The sequence below is a fragment of the Pygocentrus nattereri genome, chromosome 24 (genome assembly GCF_015220715.1).
Source record: "Pygocentrus nattereri isolate fPygNat1 chromosome 24, fPygNat1.pri, whole genome shotgun sequence".
Taxonomy (NCBI): domain Eukaryota; kingdom Metazoa; phylum Chordata; class Actinopteri; order Characiformes; family Serrasalmidae; genus Pygocentrus; species Pygocentrus nattereri.
Window position 1 is genome coordinate 12,227,858 of NC_051234.1, and position 22,432 is coordinate 12,250,289.

At 41.2% G+C, this 22,432-nt stretch overlaps 1 protein-coding gene across 1 annotated transcript in view; it reads left to right on the forward strand.

Moving 5' to 3' along the window:
* Positions 1–22,432, forward strand: part of drd2l (dopamine receptor D2 like) — a 46,961-nt gene that overhangs the window by 15,691 nt on the left and 8,838 nt on the right. The window contains exons 2-4 of the mRNA XM_037534182.1: positions 1,860–2,270; positions 2,544–2,653; positions 8,437–8,573. Of these exons, the coding sequence (XP_037390079.1) occupies positions 1,872–2,270; positions 2,544–2,653; positions 8,437–8,573 (646 nt within the window). The 5' untranslated portion in view covers positions 1,860–1,871. The remainder of the gene's footprint in view (positions 1–1,859; positions 2,271–2,543; positions 2,654–8,436; positions 8,574–22,432) is intronic.

Sequence of the window (22,432 nt, forward strand, 5' to 3'; positions counted from 1 at the left end):
TCTGCTATTGCTACAATGTCAAGCTTGTAATAACAGAGGAACTCTTTTGGGTGCTATATAGAACCATATACAACATATTCTCCAACAATATATCAGTGTAGAACCTCTTTCAAGAACCCTTGAAGAACCATCATCTTACATCAAATCCTCATACCAATATCTCCTGAAAGGTCAATAACTTGTACACTCTTAAAATAAATGGTTCTTCAAGGGTTCTTTGTTGAAGACAATGGTTCTGTATAGAGCCATTGACACTCAAAGAACGATTTGCATGCTTAAATTGTTCTTTACATGGTGAAATGGTTCTTCGGGCTGATGGAGATTGTGTTGTATATGGTTCTATAGAGAACCAAAATGGTTACAAGCTTGACATCGTAAGAACAGCAGAACCCTTTTTGGTGCTATATAGAACCATATACAGCACATTCTCCATCAGTCTCAAGAACCGTTCCACCATGCAAACAACAATTTAATCATGCAAATGTTCATCATGTTCAATCATGAGTGTTCATGGTTCTATATCAAACTGTTCTCCTGATTAAAGAACCCTATTTTTCAGCAGGACTGTCTGCCTTCTGTAAAGTCATGTAAGATACAGTATCATGTTCCACAGTGTTGGTTTACAGTGATGGACGTGCAGAGAGCCTGTAGACCTGAGCACGTTCCTCCCTCTGTGAGCGGCTGAGTGAGTTTCTGTGTACATATGCACTCTCCAGCTGTCCTGCAGGGCCTTCTGGGTTTCTCTGGCTGAAAACTCGGACAACGGACAGGTCAGAACAGTGGACCGGTAAAGGCCAGGTTGAGCAGAATGGCTCTACTGTGTGCGTGTCTCAGAGAGAACAATGCAAAAGGACAAGACAGGCTGCATAATCCGCAGCTAAATGCCACCAAAAATCAGGGCTTTCAGCTCCGTTCTAGAGTATAAACACAACACAGCACAACTTGGGGGGCGGGGGCCTTCACAAAGCAGGATCCCTCAGTTAGCCAGATAACTTAAGCCCAAACTGAAGCCTAATATGAGGGATTAACTGATTCCAGCAGGAGGTCCACACAGTTGTGTGGTGTTTGGAGGTGATGCTGGTCTTCTCCTCTGACTGTGTTGAGCTGCACTCTGCTGAACTGCCGCTCCTGCTAAATAAGCGTGAGCATAGACTGAGATGTCACTACAGCTAATGTTTTAACAACAAATACTATTAATATTTGAGCAGTTGCTATTTATTATCTATTAACTTTATTATTTCAAATTATTCAATAACTTCCATGAATTGTACATCAACTAATTATTTTTGTCTAAATTATTCTATTTTGAATTGTTCAATATAAACTGTACATTATTTGGTATTTGCTATGAATAATTCAGTAATTGCAGTGACTTATTCAGCTTCTACTGTAAATTATTCAGTACCACCTTTGAATTATTCAGTATTTACTATGAAATATTTAGTATATTTACTATGAATTATGCAGTATCTACTATGAATTTTTAGTGTTTACTATGAATTACTCAGTATCTACTATGAATTATTCAGCATCTGCTGTAAATTATACAGCCTCTAATATGAATTGTTCAGCATTTACTATCAATTATTCAGTATCTACTATGAATTATTCAGTATCTAGTATGAATTATTCAGTATCTACTAAAAATTATTCAGCATTTATTATAAAGTATACAGTATCTGCTATGAATTATTCAGCATTTATTATAAAGTATACAGTATGAATTATTCAGTATCTAGTATGAATTATTCAGTATCTACTACGAATTATTCAGTAACTACTATTTATTATTTAGTATCTAGTATTTAAAATTATTTTGAAGATGTGTTTATTTATATATTTGCTCTCTTTGATCTCAGAGGACGTTAACGATGCCTGTTCTGAACCTGACGGGAGACTCTGCCCCTGATCCTTCACTTGCCCCCTCTATCTTTCCATCCTCCTCTTTCTCTTCCTCTTTCTCTCTTCCTTCACTCTCCTCCATCCCTTACTCCTCCCTCTACCCCCCCTCCCTCCCTCCATCCCTCTCCTCCTCCCTCTCTCCCTCTAACTGCTCGCTCGTCCCCTCCCCCTCCTCCCCTCCCTATAACTTCTACGCGGTGCTGCTGGTGCTGCTGATCTTCTGTGTGGTGTTCGGGAATGTTCTGGTGTGCATGGCCGTGTCCAGGGAGAAGTCACTCCAGACCACCACCAACTACCTCATCGTCTCCCTGGCTGTGTCTGACCTGCTGCTGGCCACGCTGGTCATGCCCTGGGGCGTCTACTTGGAGGTCAGAACACCTGAGCCACAGTGCTCTCCAGTTTCATTTCACACTGCGGTAATAGTGTTATTAATAATTAATTATGCACATTAAATAACAATAAGGTGTTAATGCCTTATTTTAAAGAGCCCTTATTCCACATTTTTCACGCGATTTCTTCCCTGAACATTTGTGATACAGTGCATGTTGAATTAATTAATTTTTCAAAGTAAGGGCTCTTTAATGCACTGCTGTTAGTGGACGGAGTCTGAGACTGTACTGAGTGTGTTCCATCTGTTTCAGGTTGTCGGTGAATGGAGGTTCAGCCGAATCCACTGTGACATCCTCCTCACTCTGGACGTCATGATGTGCACGGCCAGCATCCTCAACCTGTGTGCCATCAGCATCGACAGGTCACTGATACAGTACTCTTCACTATCACTCCTCATCCTTACTCCTCATCACTCCTCATCCTCATTCTTCATCACCCTTTATCATCACTTTTCCTTTTCACCACTCTTCATCATCACTCCTCCTCCTCACCCTTCACCACTCTTTATCTCTCAATCATCACTCTTCATCATCAGTCTTCACCATTGCTCTTTATCTCTCAATCATCACTCTTTATCATCACTCTTCATCATCACTCATCACTCTTTATCATCACTCTACATCATAATTTCATCACTCTTCATCATCACTCTTTATCATCAGTCTTCATCATTGCTCTTCATCTCTCAATCATCACTCATCATTCTTTATCATCACTCTTCATCATCACTTCATCAATCATCATCAGTCTTCATCATTACTCTTTATCTCTCAATCATCACTCTTTATCATCACTCATCATCACTCTTTATCATCAGTCTTCATCATCACTCTTTATCGTCACTCTCAATCATCACTTCATCACTCTTCATTATCAGTCTTCATCATCACTCTTTATCAACACTCATTATCACTCTTCATAATTTTTTTATCTCTCAATCATCACTCTTCATCATTACTCTTCATCACTCTTTATCATCTCTCTTTTTCATCACTTCATCATGACTCATCATCATTCTTTGTCACTATTCATTATCACTGATCACTCTTGTCACTCTTCATCTTCACTTTTGATCACTCTTAATCATCACCCTTCATCATCACTCTTTATCTTACTCTTCATCACTCTTCATCCCCAACACTCCTCCTGCTCATCAGTCTCTCCTCCTCTTCACCAGCACTTTTCATCACCACTCTTCTTTCCCAGCACTCCTCCTCCTCATGACTCCCCATCAGTCCCTCTCTACTCCTCTCCATCACTTTTCCTTCCTCTCCTCCTCTTCATCTCTCCTCATCGCTCTCTGCCAGTGTGGTGTTGGTGGTCCAGCTCAGCTAGTGTTGAGGGGATGAATAGTGAGACTGTCTTGTGTTACTGATGGATTCAGTCAGAATGATAATTGCGCTCTCATTACCACTCAGTCAATACGCTGTCAATACTTTCATCTGCTCCTCCGCTCTCCCTCAACCCGTCTGACCTGAATTCATCCGTAGATTAAACCCACTCCAGGCAATTACTGGTGTGAGATTGAGAGAAGCCCCCAGCAGCAGGGAGTTATGAATTATAAATTCATCAGAGCGTTAGAGGTGCTCTCAGCATGCCCACTGATTAAAGCCAGAGTCAGAAATGTGCTGAAGTCAGGAGTGTAGTGTCCATGTTACAGCAGGAGCCATGCAACTCCAGCTTGTTCATCAATTCATACATCATGGGCATCATTAGAGGGAAACAGAGCTCAGCATGTGGCAGAGAGTGTTTATTTATTAATGTTTATAGACATGAGATGAACGTACAAGAGAACATGTGCAGAGACAAAATGCCAGTGATCACCAAATCGGGAAATCGCAGAAATGATAAGTTCAAAAATCAAGTCAAGTAAAGTTTATTTATATGGCAATTTTTACAGCAGGTTTTGTCACAAAGCAGCTTTACAGAAAAATCTGGGTCCCCATGAGCATCACCAGAGGACACAGAGGCAGGAAAACCTTTAGAGGAACCAAGACTCAGAAAGGGGAACCCATCCTCCTCTGGTCCACACTGGATAGCAAACAATAACACGAGAAAAAATGAGCAGAGAATAAGGTTTTAACTTTTATATAAGGTATTAAAATACAGAAAAGAGGGACAAACTGGTGGGTAGCTGAAGGAACTGCCGGACTCTCGGTGTAACGATAGCATTTAGCCTGGATTTAGCCTTTAGCATAGCAGCCTGCTAGCCAAGTCTGTGCGTCCACTAGCCCTGTCTGTGGTGCGCCTCTGTCGGTCAGCTGTGTCACTCAGCAGGTGTTTCAACCAAGCCAGAAAAAACACTTAAAGTCACTGATACTGATGGCGTAAACAATGGTGATGTTTACTGAAATGATGATAAGACAGGCAGTGTAAATGTGAGCAAGCCACACACAGGAGACAAACAAATTGAGAAATGTGGATGTGAAATAACATTCAGCTCCATTTTTGAGCTGGAGAAGTTGTTGTGTGCTGATGTGTAAACACCAAAGGTTTATCTGACCTGTTCCATTTCTAATTATATAATAGTAAACACTAAACAGATAAAGTAAATAAACAAAGACACATTTTCTTAAGCATCTAATAAATACAATGCAAAGTAAATAAAAACAAGTAAATGCCATGTAGCCAAGCTGAGTGTGTTTTATCTGTGATGCAGATGATTATAATCTTCTACTTCTTCTTTCGGCTGCTCCCTTTAGGGGTCGCCACAGCGGATCATCTGCCTCCATCTTGCCCTATCCACCGCCTCCTCTACTTTCACACCAACCTACTTTCACACCACACCACCCTAACATACTTTTCAGCTACACCTGACTTCCTCATACAGTATCACAGTTCCTCTCTTGGCACCCTATCATATGCCCTATCAATCTCTAGATCCACAAAGACACAATGTAGCTCCTTCTGACCTTCTCTGTACTTCTCTACCAACACTCTTAATGCAAAAATTGCATCTGTGGTACTTTTTCTGGGCATGAAACCAAACTGCTGCTCACTGATCTGAACCTTTTGCCTTGGCCTTGCTTCAACAACTCTAACAATTCCCATACCTTCATGGTGTGGCTCATCAACTCTCCTGGACTCCTCATTCCAGCACCAACTTTCCTTGTCTTCTTTCCTCTGACCAGACGAAACACCCAACACATTTTTGCCAGTTTCTCTCACCACCTAGCTGTAGTTTCCCAGTCCTCAGGTAGCTCCTCACTGCCCCCAAGGGCCTGTTGCAGTTTTTCCCTGAACTGCCTGCAACCATCCTCCTCCTTCATCTTTGGCTCTGTCTTCACTCTCTTCCTCTTCTTTGTTTCTAATCACATTCTACAGACAACCACCCTATGCTGCCTTGCTACACTTTCCCCTGGTACCACTTTAAAGTCTCCAATCTCCTTTAGGTGGCATCTCCTACTAAGGATATAATCCACCTGTGTGCACCTCCCTCCACTCTTGTATGTCACCCCGTGTTCTTCCCTCTTCTGAAAATACGTGTTCACCACAGTGATTTCCATTCATTTTGCAAAATATACAACCATCTGACCTTCCGCATTTGTGTCTTTCACATCATACATACCCAGCACCTCTTCATCCCCTCTGTTCCCTTCACCAACATGTCCATTGAAGTCTGCACCAATCACTAATCTCTCCTCTCTAGGGACACCATCTACCACTTCATCCATCTTACTCCAAAATTCCTCTTTCTCCTCTAACTGACAACCAACCTGTGGTGCATATGAACTGACCACATTCAAAATTACACCATCAACCTCCAACTTCAGTCTCTTGATCCTGTCTGACACTCGCTTTACATCCAGAACACTTTTCACAAGCTGTTCCTTTAGGATTATCCCTACTCCATTTCTCTTCCTCTCTACACCATGATAGAACAGTTTGAATCCACCTCCAATGTTCCTGGCCTTGCTTACTTTCCATCTGGTCTCCTGGACACACAGAATATCTACCTTCCTTCTCTCCATCATGTCTGCAAGCTCTCTGCCTTTACCAGTCATTGTCCCTATGTTCAGTGTCCCTACTCTGACCTCCACACTCCTGCCTTTCCTTCGCTCTTGCTGCCTTCTAACCCGCCTTCCTCTTCTCCTTTTTGATTACTCGACCCATCCAGTATGCCAATCATATTTGTGATCCGCATGATAGTTTTGGCACAAGTTTTACGCCGGATGCCCTTCCTGACGCAACCCTCACCATTTATCCGGGCTTGGGACCGGCACCAGAAGTACACAAAGTACACCCCTAATGGCTGGTTTATGCAGATGATTTTAATAAAAAAATATTTTAAAAAATGTAACTGTATTAATATCAGGAATTAATGTGAGTTAGGTTAGATAGAGTTAGTATCAGTATTGGTACTCTGTATTGGCCGAGACTAAAGGATCAGGTATTGGTATCAGAAGGGAAAAAGTGGTATCATTAGCAGAGATTCTGACAGGTCGAGCTGTTGCAGCCTAACTTAGAAGGAGGAACCAGAAAGTTGACTGAGACATGAGTCTCCCTGAGATGTCGACACAAAAATAGTATCACACTCTGTAGAGGAGGGTATGGCTATTCAAATGTATGAACATTTACAGTTTTAGTGTTTGTAATCCATGGTGCCTTTATTGTTGGATGCACTGCAGTAGCACAGAGCAGGAACAGAGTGGAGAACTGGGGGGAGTGGCTGAACAGAATAAACCGCTGTCTGATCAACACACACTAACACAGCACCACCTGCATTGTTACTGCAGTGCTGAGAATAACCCACCACCCAAATAGTACCTGCTCTGTGAGGGTCCATGGGGGTCCTGACTACGGATGAACAGAGTAACAGATTATGCAGACAAACAGATGGACTACAGTCTGTAACTGTAGAACTACTGAGTGAAACTATATGGTCAAAGAGGGCCAGATGGTACTGTGTTAAGATTCCTGAGGGCCAATATATTATTCACAAATGGTTAGAAATAATAAGTGTTTAAAATATTACATTTTCAGATGAAAATGTATGTGACAGACATTCTGCCTGTTTGTTTTTTTTTTCCCTCCGTGAGTAACATAACAAATGTTTTTAAAAAGTCATGCGGGTCTGTTATACTGATACAAAAATATTGGGTCTGAATACTTGAATATAAATGAAAAATTTTTCATGTCGTGTATTGGTTTTGTGTCTGATGTACAATGGACTTTAGGCTTTTTCTCTCTTAAAAGTAACAGAAGATTAGATCAGAAAGTTATGCAGCAAATAACAGACATCACAATCTGAGCATGTGCAGCATCAGAGACTCTGCAGTGCTGATCTAATTCATCCATTCAGCTGTGATGAAAACATGTCTCCTATTCAACTCTTCAGCTTTTATTGTTAGCAGCATGGCCTTGGTTAGAAGACCCTCTTCCAACCTGCCCACCCCCATCACAGCACAACCGAACTTCTACCTTCACTAATTTCTCACCTTTTCACAGTAGAATCGACTATTATTAAAACTACACTTTTAAAAAGGATGGTACTTCAAGGGTTCTGCAGTAAAGTTGATGAATCATGAACACTCACAGAACCATCTGCATGCTTTAATGGTTCTCTGTACTCTAAAATGGTTCTTCAGATTGATGGAAAATGTGTTGTATATGGTTCTATATAACACCAAAAAAATAGCTATAGTTATGAAACCAAGCTTGTCACAATAGAAGAACCCTTTTTGGAACCCCTTCTCCATAAATCAAGAATTATTTCATGATGCAAAGTACCCTTTAATCATGCAGATGGTTCTTTGAGTGTTAATGTTTCTGCCATGGTTATACTCCACCAATTAGCATGGTGCTAACTGCGTGAACACATCTATAAACATGGACAGAAGTATGGGCAAAATTCAGGTTTGAAATAGGGCTGTCACTATTGATTATATCAATAATCAAGTAGTCCAGCAATTATTTTGATGATTAATTAAGAAATGGTTTACAGAGCTTAATAACTCATTGTGTACTTTTATTAGAATGATTAATAAATAATGATAAAGCAATTTGAAATATAATAAATGTAAGAAAATGCACTAAAATGCTAATTTACTTACAAAATAATAAGCTGATTTATATAAAATAGTCTGAAGATGACTCATCTTTGTTTAGAGCGTGCTTTAATATCGCTGTGTTTTGGTGCTGCAGGTACACGGCTGTTGCCATGCCGATGCTGTATAACACACGGTACAGCTCCAGAAGGAGGGTGGCTCTGATGATTGCAGTGGTTTGGTTTCTCTCCTTCGCTATCTCCTGCCCCCTGTTGTTCGGACTCAATAACACAGGTATGACCAATTAACACACTCCACACTCAACACACTCTGTACTCAGCACACTGTACTCAACACACTCTGTACTCAACACACTGTACTCAACGCACTCTGTACTCAACACATTGTACTCAACACTGTACTCAACACGCACTGTACTCAGTACACTGTACTCAACACACTGTACTCTACACACTCTGTACTCAACACGTTCTGCATTCAACACACTGTATTTAACACACTCTGTACTCAACACTGTACTTAACACACTCTTTACTCAACACGCTGTACTCAACACACTCTGCACTCACATGCTCTGTACTCAACACACTCTGGTCAACACACTGTACTCAACACACTGTATACTCAATGCATTCTCTACTCAACATGCTCTGTACTCAACGCACTACTCAACACACTGTACTTTATACATTCTGTACTCAACACACTGTGTACTCAACATGCTCTATACTCAATACATTCTGTCCTTAACGTGCTCTGTACTCAACATGCTCTGTACTCAACACACTGTGTACTCAACATGCTCTGTACACATAGCACACTCTGTACTCAACACTACTCAACACATTCTGTACTTGACACACTCTGTAGGCAACACACTCTGTACTCAATACATTCTGTACACAACACACACTGTACTCAACATGCTTTGTACTTAACACACTGTACTCAGTACACTCTATACTCAATATATTCTGCACTCAACACACTGTACTCAACACGCTCTGCACTCAACACGCTCTACACTCAACATGCTCTGTACTCAACACGCTCTGTACTCAACACGCTGTACTCAACACACTGTATACTCAATCCATTTTGTACTCAACATGCTCTGTACTGAACACACTCTGTACTCAGCATACACTATACTCAATACATTCTGTACTCAACATGGTCTGTACTCAACATGCTCTGTACTCAACACACTGTACTCAACATGCTCTGTACACTAAATACTCAGCACACTCTGTACTCAACACGCTCTGTAGGCAACACACACTGTACTCAACACGCTTTGTACTTAACACACTGTACTCAATACACTCTATACTCAATACATTCTGCACTTGACACGCTCTGCACTCAACACGTTCTACACTCAACACACTCTGCACTCGACACGCTCTGCACTCGATATGCTCTGCACTCGACACACTGTACTCAGCACACTCTGCGGTCAACACACTCTGTACTCAACATATTCTACACTTACCATGCTTTACACTCAACACGCTCTGCACTCAACATACTCTGTACTTTACATGCTCTACACTGAACATGCTCTGCACTCAATACGCTCTGTATTCAACACTCTCTGTTTCAGGGCTGCCCACTGTTCTGAGTATATTCATTGTATTTGTTGCTGTTTTTTTGGGATATAAAATTTTGTTCACACTGGGCAGTTTTTTCTGGACCAAGAAAAAACAGTCTTTCAATGGGAGGGATGTGTTTTGTCCACTGTTGTTGCGCATTCAGTGAATTGTGTTTTATGCCCTGAATGTTTTGTGCAGGGCTGGAACCTCAAAGTGGTCAAGTTGCTTACTTTAAAAGTGATTTTTCTGTGCTGACCAATCAGATCAGATGTAAGACAGGCTTTCAGTGGCAACTGCAGTTGCTGAGTTATCTTTAACTCTATGATTTCAAAGATGAAAATTCCAATTCCAACCAATTCAAATCAGATTTTTTAGCTTGTTTTTGAAAGCTTCCTAGTTAACAATCTAATATTAATATGAAATAATATTAAAATACATTTACACTATGTCAGTTTTCAGAATCTCCTTAACCCTTGTTTTTACTCCCTTTGCAGGTCTTAATTAGTAAGTACATATAGACAATATATTGCCAAAATTATGCGCTCGTCTGCCTTCACATGCATATGAACATAGTGACATCCCATTCTTAATCCATAGGGTTTAATATGATGTCGGATCACCCTTTGCAGCTATGACAGCCTCTTCTGGGACTCTTCTGGGAAGGCTTTCCACAAGTTTTAGGAGTGTGTTTATGGAAACATTTGACCATTCTTCCAGAAGCGCATTTGTGAGGTCAGACACAGATGTTAGACAAGAGGGCCTGGCTCACAGCCTCCACTCTAATTCATCCTAAAGGTGTTCTATCGGGTTGAGGCCAGTCAAGTCCTTCCACACCAAACTTGCTCATCCATGTCTTTATGAACCTTGCTTAAGGGGCCGAGCCCAACTCCTGAAAAACAACCCCACACCATAATCCCACCTCCACCAAACTACATTTGGCGCAATGCAGTCAGACCAAACCCAGACTCATCTATCAGATTGCCAGACAGAGAAGCCTGAGTTGTCACTACAGAGACCGTGTCTCCACTGCTCTAGAATCCAGTGGCGGCGCTTTGCATTGCACTTGTTGATGTGAGAAAGTTGCCAACCTCTGCGCACTATGCGCCTCAGCATCCGCTGACCCTGCTCTGTCATTTTACGTGGCCTACTACTTTGTGTCTGGGTTGCTCTCACCCCCAATTGCTTCCAGTTTGTTATGATACCACTGACAGTTGACTGTGGAATATTTAGTAGCGAGGAAATTTCATGACTAGACTTGTTGCACAGGTGGCATCCTATTATGGTACCACGCAGGAATTCACTGAGCTCCTGAGAGCGACCCATTCTTTCACAAATGTAGAAGCAGTCTACACGCTTAGATGCTTGGTTTTATACACCTGTAGTCATGGAAGTAATTGGAACACCTGAATACAATGATTTGGATGTGTGAGTGAATATTTTTGAAAATATAATGTATGTATATTGAGGCTGTAAATGGTTTATGGTTAAAAGTCTATTTTCAATGGTGGCAGCTCAACACAAAAAACACATCTATTATACTGCACACAGTCATTTTAAACACACAAAGCAGTTTTTTGACGTCCATACTGAGCCTTGAACCTCAGTGAGAGTTCCATTAGTTATTTTAGTGATTCCAGTGAGATCTGAATGTGTTTGAATGTGATTCACTGTGTGTCACACACTGAAAGCATTAACAATATCGGGGTTTAGTGAATATTGAGGATTGATGATCTGATTTACTGCCTGTGCTTGTATTAATGTACTGAAGCTTAATTAACATTAAGGTTTTGTTGTGGGGACCAAGGACTCAGAACAGTGCTGTGTAGGAAGAATTTTACACACACAGGAGAGGAGTTGCATCAGCAGCTTAGAGATGCCTTCCTGAATATTTAATTTTCTACTGAAAAGCGTGTGGGTTTCGTTTCTTTTGTTGTATTCTTGATTTTTTATTCTTAAAAGCAGTGACACAGCGATGCCCAATTCCTATAGAATCACAGGATTAAAGGCATGTGTACTTTTCAATGATCTAATATGCTTTTGAATATTTGAACAACTATACATGGTTTGTTATTTAATTATTGTGGGATCTTTGAAAGATTGCACCATTTGTTGATTATATATTTTAACATTTGTATATTTTAAAAGTGAAATAAAGCTGAGCTTATTTACAAATTAAGCCCTAGCAGTGTCCTGCGTGTTGGGTGATCTGAGTGGACATCGCTGAGTGTAGGTGTCTCTCAGTGATGCTCTGTGGTTACATTACGGTAACATTGTGCACCGTTTTGCTGCAGTTTTCAGGTTGAGTGACATGTCAAAACTGTGAAATGCTGTGTAGTAGCTTTGAGGTGTGTTTTCTCTCATTTCATGGATTTGTTAGAAGTGTTATCCAGTCAGCAGTGACGTGTATATAAACTCCACTGTATTAAAAAGGCAGCACAATTTGAAGTATTAAACACAAAGAATTTTAATTCTTTGTCTTCTGCGCTGCCACCATTGCAACACTTTTATAACATAACAGAGACTTCAGTGACCAGAGGTCTGTTTTCACTCCCACACCTGAAAACATCAGGATCTTTTGTCCTGCTCCCACCCACAACCCAAATGTCCCGTTCACAAACCAAACGTTTAGCCCCCCTCCCACCCATGCAGCTCCATCCAGTATCTGACACAGACCAGTCACAAACACATTATTCTATTCTATTGTATAAGCTTGACATTGTCACAATAGCAGAACCCTTTTGGGTGCTACATAGAACCCTTTTCAGAAAGGTTTTATATAGAACCATATACAACACATTCTCCATTAATCTGAAGAACCATTTCACCATGCACGGAACAATTTAATCATGCAAAGGGTTCACAGTTCTGTATAGAACCATTTCCTTTACTCACAAACCCTTGAAAAAACATATTTTTAAAGAGTTTAGGGTGACAATAAAATGAACATTTAGGTTTTATTTTTTCAAATAAGTTTTTTTTATTTCTCATGTTTTTTCAGGTAACTGCTGTCTATCTCAGAGAGGTGTGTTCATTAATCTGCCAGATGACCTTCATTTAAGGGAAACTTACTTAAAGAAATTTTTCCATATTATTGAGCAAGTCTCAGTTCTCATGCAATATGCAGAGGAGGAAAGATCTTCCTGAAGATGAAAAGTGTGAAATAGTGCAATGTCTTGCAAAGGCATGAAAAAAAATGATATTTCATAGACACTGAAGAGAAATCATCAGACTGTGAAAAGACATGAGTGATTCCAAGCAGAGAGGAATATGGTCAGATGAAGGCTTATTAGGTGAGGTTTCTGACGGTAGAGTGGTGTCGTGGTGCACCTGTGCCATCAGCCATGCAGGAGGGGCGGTGGGGGTGGAGAGAAGGAGGAGCTGTGAGCTTCATCTGTTCTTTCTGGGGTTTCATGATGGGGTCATGCCTTAAGCTGGTCTAGCACATGATTTTTTTGTCCAGTTTTACCCTGATTTGCCCCCAGTGACAAAATCTTCTAATCTGAAGTGATTCTCCAGGTCGGGAGCTCGATCAGAAGCGACTGAGGGTGTGGATGATCTGATAAGCGGGTGAATCTTTAGCCCCCCCGATCGAACTCTGGAATGATCCGAGACCCTCAGATATTTTCAAACATGTTTCATTTGTACAACTCAGAACAATCTTCTTCTTCTTTCGGCTGCTCCCTTTAGGGGTCGCCACAGCAGATCATCTGCCTTCATCTTGCCCTATCCATTGCCTCCTCTACTTTCACACCCACCATCTCCATGTCCACCTTCACTACATCCATAAACCTTCTCTGAGGTCTACCTCTTCTCCTTCTACCCGGCAGCTCCATCTCCAACATTCTTTGACCAATATATCCACTATTCCTCCTCAACACATGTCCAAACCATCTCAACCTGGCCTCTCTGGCTTTATCTCCAAACTGCTCCACCTTCACTGTCCCTCTGATCTGCTCATTTCTAATCTTGTCCAGCCTTGTCACTCCCAAAGAAAATCTCAGGATCTTCATCTCCGCCACCTCCAGCTCAGCCTCCTGTCTTTTAGACAGAGCCACAGTCTCCAAACCATACATCATGGCAGGACGCACTACTGTCTTGTAAACCTTTCCTTTCACTCTTGCTGCTATCCTTCTGTCACACATCAGCCCTGACATTCGTCTCCATCCACTCCATCCTGCCTGCACCCTCTTCTTCACCTCTTTTTTGCACTGTCCAAGATATTTGAAGTCATCCACCTTTACGACCTCTACTCCTTGTATCTTCACCTTTCCACCTGCCTCCCTCTCATTCACACACATGTATTCAATCTTATCTCTACTGACCTTCATTCCTCTCCTCTCCAGTGCAAACCTACACCTCTCCAGATTCTCTTCCACCTGCTCTCTACTCTCACCACAGATTACAATGTCATCTGCAAGCATCATGGTCCATGGAGCCTCCTGCCTGACCTCATCTGTCAACCTGTCCATCACCATTGCAAACAAGAAGGGGCTCAAAGCTGATCCCTGATGTAGCCCTACCTTCACCTTGAAACCATTTGTCACTCCAACTGCACACCTCACCACCGTCTCACTATCCTCATACATGTCCTGCACCACCCTAACATACTTTTCAGCTACACCTGACTTCCTCATACAGTACCACAGTTCCTCTCTTGGCACCCTATCATATGCCTTCTCTAGATCCACAAAGACACAATGTAGCTCCTTCTGACCTTCTCTGTACTTCTCTACCAACACTCTCAACGCAAAAATTGCACCTGTGGTACTCTTTCTGGGCATGAAACCAAACTGCTGCTCACTGATCTGAACTTCACACCTTCATGGTGTGGCTCATCAACTTTATACCTCTGTAGTTACTGCAGCTCTGCACATCACCCTTGTTCTTAAAAATGGGGACCAGTACACTGCATCTCCACTCATCAGGCATCCTCTCACTCTCCAGGATTTTGTTAAACAACCTGGTTAAAAAGTCCACTGCCTTCTCTCCTAAACATCTCCATACCTCCACAGGTATGTCATCTGGACCAACTGCCTTTCCATTCTTCATCCTTTTTAAAGCTGCCCTCACTTCCACCTTACTAATTCTCTGCACTTCCTGATCCACTATCTCTCCCCCCGTTGTCCTCCTCTCTCTCTCGTTTTCCTCATTCATTAGTTCTTCAAAGTACTCCTTCTATCTACTCAACACTCTCTGTTCACTCACTAGTACATTTCCCTCTCTATCCTTTATCAGCCTAACCTGCTGTACATCCTTTCCAGCTCTATCTCTCTGTTTAGCCAAACGATACAAGTCCTTTATTCCTTCTTTACTGTCCAGCCTCTCATTCAGCTCAACCATCCTCCTCCTTCAGCTTCCACCATCTAATCTTTGGCTCTGTCTTCACTCTCTTCCTCTTCTTTGTTTCTAACCTCATTCTACAGACAACCACCCTATGCTGCCTTGCTACACTTTCCCCTGGCACCACTTTACAATCTCCAATCTCCTTTAGGTGGCATCTCCTGCTAAGGATATAATCCACCTGTGTGCACCTCCCTCCACTCTTGTATGTCACCCCGTGTTCTTCCCTCTTCTGAAAATACGTGTTCACCACAGCGATTTCCATTCTGTTTGCAAAATCTACAACCATCTGACCTTCCATATTTCTGTCTTTCACACCATACATACCCAGCACCTCTTCATCCCCTCTGTTCCCTTCACCAACATGTCCATTGAAGTCTGCACCAATCACTAATCTCTCCTCTCTAGGGACACCATCTACCATTTCATCCATCTTACTCCAAAATTCCTCTTTCTCCTCTAACTGACAACCAACCTGTGGTGCATATGAACTGACCACATTCAAAATTACATCATCAACCTCCAACTTCAGGCTCATGATCCTGTCTGAGACTCTCTTTACATCCAGAACACTTTTCACAAGCTGTTCCTTTAGGATTATCCCTACTCCATTTCTCTTCCTCTCTACACCATGATAGAACAATTTGAATCCACCTCCAATGTTCCTGGCCTTGCTTCCTTTCCATCCAGTCTCCTGAACACACAGAATATCTACCTTCCTTCTCTCCATCATGTCTGCAAGCTCTCTACCTTTACCAGTCATTGTCCCTATGTTCAGAGTCCCTACTCTGACATCCACACTCCTGCCTTTCCTTCTCTCTCGCTGAAGCACTGATTGGTCAAACCTGGAGTTGTTTTTTAACTACATATAATACTGGGCTTCCTCGAGGAGAGGTTTGGAAATGGTTAAACAAACACACTAACGTCCAGAAAATTGAAATTTGTTTTATATATGTATATATATATATATATATATATATATATATATATATATATATATATATATATATTCAAATATGAACATTTTATATATATATATATATAACATTAACATTTTTATATATATATATATATATATATATATATATATATATATATATATATATATACATATATAAAACAAATTTAAATTTTCTGGACGTTAGTGTGTTTGTTTAACCATTTCCAAACCTCTCCTCGAGGAAGCCCAGTATTATATATATTCAAATATGAACATTATATATATATATATATATAACATTAACATTTATATATATATATATATATATATATACATATATATATACACAGTACTGTGTGAAAGTCTTAGGCACCCAAGACACATTTTCAAAATCTATTTCTTTGTGTAGTATGTGTTTATTTGCTGAGAAAAATGTTAATATTTGAATATATATATTCGAACACGAAGCGATCGGGCGACAGACATGACGGGATAAACACTAAACAGGATCCAATAGTATAAATAGTACAAACTAGACAAGCAAACAATAGAAACCAATACAATCAAACAACAGCCAGCGAACACAAGGGGCAAACACAGGGCTTAAATACACATGGAAAACAAGGGACAGGTGGAAAACAGGTGGAGACAATCAGGGGTGGAGTCACACCTATATAGTAAGTGGAGCTGATAAAATGGACAATGAGCGTAAAAACAAGGAGGTACAGGTAACAAACTGTATTGTTCTCAATACATTTTGTTTGCAGCAGCCAGTACATTTTGATGATCAGAACAACACTAGCTTTGCACAAGCAACTGTTTTTGATCTTTAGATCAGCTGTCAGTATTCTCACATTTACTCTGGAAGCAATCGCATAGCATGAATCAACTATGGGATGCATGCCATTTGATGTCCAATGACTGTAATGACTTTTAATCTGCCTTATACTAGTCTTGAGTGGCTTGCTTGAAAATTAAAAATGAATGCATGAGTACAATGAGTACCCAATTAAGATGGTAGGTGTCAGGGGAAAGAAATGAGTGTCATTTGCATGGCTGAAGGAACTGAAGTGTATGTGAATGCATATAAAAAGTGTATACATTGCAATATTGCTCAATTACAGTAAGTACCTTATTGTACAAAACACATTTATCTTTACATTATGTGGCAGGTGGATATATGTTTGTGTCCGCATACATGTGTGTTAGGGATGTTGAGAAAGCTTTACAAGTATTGGTATGCTTAGCTAAGATATTTAAATAAATCGCATGTACCCTGATACATAATGTTGACATATAAAACATATAAATGTCATATGCTGTCAAGAGTCGTCAAGGCAGGTTTTGTTCAGCAGTAACACCTCATTTTAATGAGAGATGGCTTAATGTTGATGTCACGACAGCTTATGTCACTGCTAATTTTTGTTAATTATCCTGTAATTAGCCCATGATGACATCAAACATTGACACATACAGACCTGCCAACCTTTAGGCGTTTTGCGTAGCAGGTATGAATTTAGACCTCAAAGTACTCTGATACGATTTGTCACTCTAAACCATGCAAAAAGCTGGTGGCACCTGTGAGTTTGATTGTGCATGTGCATATCTAACAGCAAGAGGCAGCAGCATCTAGCCCTCCTGAAACCCAGAAAAGAGGAGTTTGACCAATAGTGCTGGGTTCACTGGGTTCATTCCCCAGAGATGAGAAATGTCATTTCAAGAGACTGCAAACCGATAGCAACATGAAATGTTTTTTTTTTTTAACCCTCTCATTCCCACTACTCATTCTTTCTGGCTGGTTTGCTCCTTTGCAAAGGTTAATGGGCTGAAGTGGATGTGGAAAGTTGAAATTGTGAATTGAGTTAATTTAATGCAGACCTGCCACACTTGGCACAATGCAGTCAGACAATTTTTTCCTAGCAACCGGCAAACCCAGACGGAGAAGCATGATTCATCACTCCAGAGAACACGTCTCCACTGTTCTAGAGTCCAGTGCCAGCGCTTTACACCACTGCATTCGACGCTTTGTATTGTGCTTGGTGATGTAAGGCTTGGATGCAGCTGCTCGACCATGGAAACCCATTCCATGAAGCTCTCTATGCTGTTCTTGAGCTAAACTGAAGGCCACATGAAGTTTGGAGGTCTGTATCAATTGACTCTGCTACGCATTCTAAGCACTATGTGCCTCAGCATCCGCTGACCCCGCGCTGTCATTGTACGTGGCCTAGTTGTCGCTTCCACTTTGTTATAATACTACTGAAAGTTGATTGTGGAATAGTTAGTAGTGAGGAAATTTCATGACTGGACTTGTTACGCAGGTGGCATCCTATCACAGTACCACGCTGTAATTCACTGAGCTCCTGAGAGCGACCCATTCTTTCACAAATGTTTTTAGAAGCAGTCTGCAGGCCTAGGTGTTTGGTTTTATGCTCCTGTGGCCATGGAAGTGATTGGAACACCTGAATTCAATGATTTAGATGGGTGAGTGAATACTTTTGGAAATATAGTGTATATACACATTAAACATACCAGCTGCTTGTTTGTTTGATTAGAGGCCTAATTGAATGTGTTACCTGCAGCTTTAATTGCTTTCGATTGCTTTGTGTAGCTGTCAAGTTGCATGAAAGTAATGTTTCATACAACTCACAACATGCAACTAATCGCATGAAAGTTGAAAAGGTAGCCTTACAGATAAAGAGAGGTTGAGAAATGGTAATGTTTGAATAAATTATGTTTTGGCACATAAAACCACATAAATCTTTTTCTAAGTCAACCTTGAGGGATGTAATAATATAGAACAAGAATGTAGAGTATGGGCTTTTTAAAACCCCTGAATTCAGAAGAAATGCTGGTTTCAAGCTGGAGAACCCCCCCCACTCCCCCTCTTCAGCACAAATGTTTGTGTGATCACGCCTCTCTAAAGAGTGGAACACACTCCGATCCCCTGAGAGTGGGAGTGTGTGTGTTGTGCTCCTCGAGGAGGATTATCTAACACGGTGGCGGGCGGCTGCATCCAAATCACCGGCTTCTTCTCCGGCTTGAGATGCAGAGCGTAACCTGAGTGTCAGGCCTCCAGAACCTTCCTCCGCCCTCTGCGTTAGCAGGTACGAGCTCCTGAGCAGTGACGTGAGCAGTGGGACACTCATCTTCACACAGTGTTCTATAAGTGCTCCGTCTCTCAGCTCCCGCTTCTCCAAGGACAAAGAGCCGGAGGGCCGGCGTGGCAGCTCAAGGTTTAAACAGCTTCAAGTGTTTCACGGTTTTAAAATGTCTGATGCCACTTGAAATGTCTCACAGCCTCTGCATCACCATGTTTTCTGTTTTTGTGGGATTTTTTCTTTCCAACACACTTGTTTTTTATTTTCTATGTTATTTTCCAGTATATTTTTATCCATAATTTTATTAATGTTCAGCTCCACCAGTTAGTTAGTATCTCTCAATGCTTTATTGGCATAACAACCAGTGCTACTTTAGCACTACCAGAGCAGCAGCTTACAGGGTATGAGGTTTAAAAACGGAAAATAAACTATTTTTGTAGGGGGCAGTCGTGGGCTAGAGGTTAGGGAACTGGCTCTGTGACCGGAAGGTTGCAGGTTCGGTCCCCAGTGCTGACAGTCAATGACTGAAGTGTCCTTGAGCAAGACACCTAACCCCCAATTGCTCCCCGGGTGCCGTGGATAGGGCTGCCCACTGCTCTGGGCAAGTGTGCTCACTGCCCCCTAGTGTGTGTGTATTCACTAGTGTGTATGTGGTGTTTCACGTCACGGATGGGTTAAATGCAGAGGTGGAATTTCCCCGTTTGTGAGATTAAAAAATCACTAAACTTAATTTGAGAGCTGAACATATTAGAGTTTAAGAACATGCTTAAGAAAAACAAATAAAAGTTAATCTTAAAATGGTAAACATTACAATTATAATTCTTAAATTTTGCAGAGTTATGATTTCAGAGAGAAGGGATACAATAAAATATAATATCAATAAATAAAAAAATCAGCTGTGTGTGTGTGTGTGTATATATATTTAGACATACATATATTTAGACATACATATATATTCACATAAATATATTACAGACACGGTCTATCACGCAATACTTCCAGACTGTGACAGCCACAACACGCTTTTGCTGGATTGTGGATGCTGTACAGGAATAGTGTGCTTGTGCTATTTTGACCGGCCACAATTACACTGGCATGGATTTCACATGTCCTGCAGAGCTCACCACTTTCTTTTGTGGTTTGTGCTTGTAGGATTGTTGCTCTTGCTGTACTTTTAGTTTCCATTAGATGGTGTGCACACCGCACTGACACTGCACAATGTCACAGACACACCTGAAACGGTAATAAGAAAGCACAGGTTCCCTGATGTAACTTAGCTCAAACAGTAATGAATGACTCTTTAGTTCCCTTAACCAGATATTTTGTTCATGATCTCAGAATATACAACAGTTATTTCCGGCCACACAAGCTGATTGGTTGGGAAGTGTTCTAACTTTGCTGTTATGGCAAAATAGATGAGATGCCATTGCTAAGCAACGACTTTGACAGCAGTAGGAGACGCTCGAGCCATTTGAACGTTTTTACTTCTTACTTTGCACAAACAGAAAACGGACACTTTTTAAGGTCACATTTGACTGACAGCCGATTTGGTCTGACTCTGAAGATGAGACTACACTAAATTTCCAAACTGTCATCACCACTGAGCAGCTTTTCAGTTGGCAGCTGTGACAGAAGAAGCAACCTGGAATCAGCCAGAAATTAACCCAATACCGACCAGGGTCCTCTCTGTGTGGAGTTTGCATGTTCTCCCCGTGTCTGCGTGGGTTTCCTCCGGGTTCTCCGGTTTCCTCCTACAGTCCAAAGACATGCAGTCAGGCCAATTGGACATGTTACATTGCCCCTAGGTGTGAGTGTGTGAGTGACTGTCTGTGTCTGTCTGTCTGCCCTGCGATGGACTGGTGACCTGTCCAGGGTGTATCCTGCCTTCCGCCCGAAGACTGCTGGGATAGGCTCCAGCACCCCCCCGCGACCCTGACGGAGAAGCGGCTTAGACAATGGATGGATGGATGGATGGATTAACCCAATACCATTCGCCCAACAAAACGGGTTGTAAAGATGCTTTACAGACTGGCTGGAACAAAACAACATTAATTTTGATAACAACATTGATCTGGAAAAAATTACAATACTGAGCTGAACTTGATATTGCTTCAGTTTTATGTCTCAGTCCAATTTGGTCAGACTCTGAAGATCAGACTACACGTTTGGCGAATGGTATTGGGTTCATTTCTGGCTGATTAGCTGTTCTTCTGTCATTTGTTCTTCTGTTATTGTGAACAGCATACTCCCACTCATGTTCTATTGCTTAAATACAGTGGTCACATGAAAAATAATGTGGATACACACATATTAGCAACCACCTGGCATACCATAGCAACAGCCTAGCAACACCTTAGCAACCACATGGGATACCATAACAACAGCCTAGCAACGCCTTAGGAACCAACTAACACTGCAACAGCCTAGCAACCCAATAGTGACCACCCACCTGGAATAATATAACAATTGCCTAGCAGCAAATTAGGAACCACCTGGGAAAACATAACTTTAGCTGCCACATTGCACATGGCAGTGACACAGCAAGCCAACTTAAAGTTATTTTGAACTTTTCCTTTCTAGTTCAAGAATGTAGTTTAAAGCTGTCAGTATCCTTGTGTCATGCTGTGTTAAATGGTCTGTGATGGGTTGTTTTGCATGTCAGTCAAGTAGCCCTTCTTGTCAAAGACGGTGGTTCTACTCGGGGTGGCTTACATGTGTGTATTTCAGCACCGTTTAACACAGCTTGTATTTGAATTTGAATCTCCTGTATTTCCAGAATAATAGAATATGTTGTTTTGAGTATTTAGCAGAAAAGCTGGAGATCTCCTGCCTGATCACTGCTGTACTTCAGTACTAGAATCCAGAGCGCCCACTAGTGATCAATCTCACCATCTCCTGACAACAGGGTTATAACAGTTTTAAAATTTTCATTAGTGTTTACTTATTTAGTTTTTAAATTTTGTTTTTTGATTTCAGCTTAGTTTTAGTTAGTGTTAAGGCTGCACTATGAATTTTAGTTAAGTTTTTTAATTTAGTTTCGGTGTCAGTTTCAGTGTTTAGCATTACGATGGCACTATGATAGTAGGTACTTGGTAGCAGGCTGAGCTCAATGTTCCTTAAGGATGACCGGGTTTTTGAAAACTGTCATTTTTATATTTT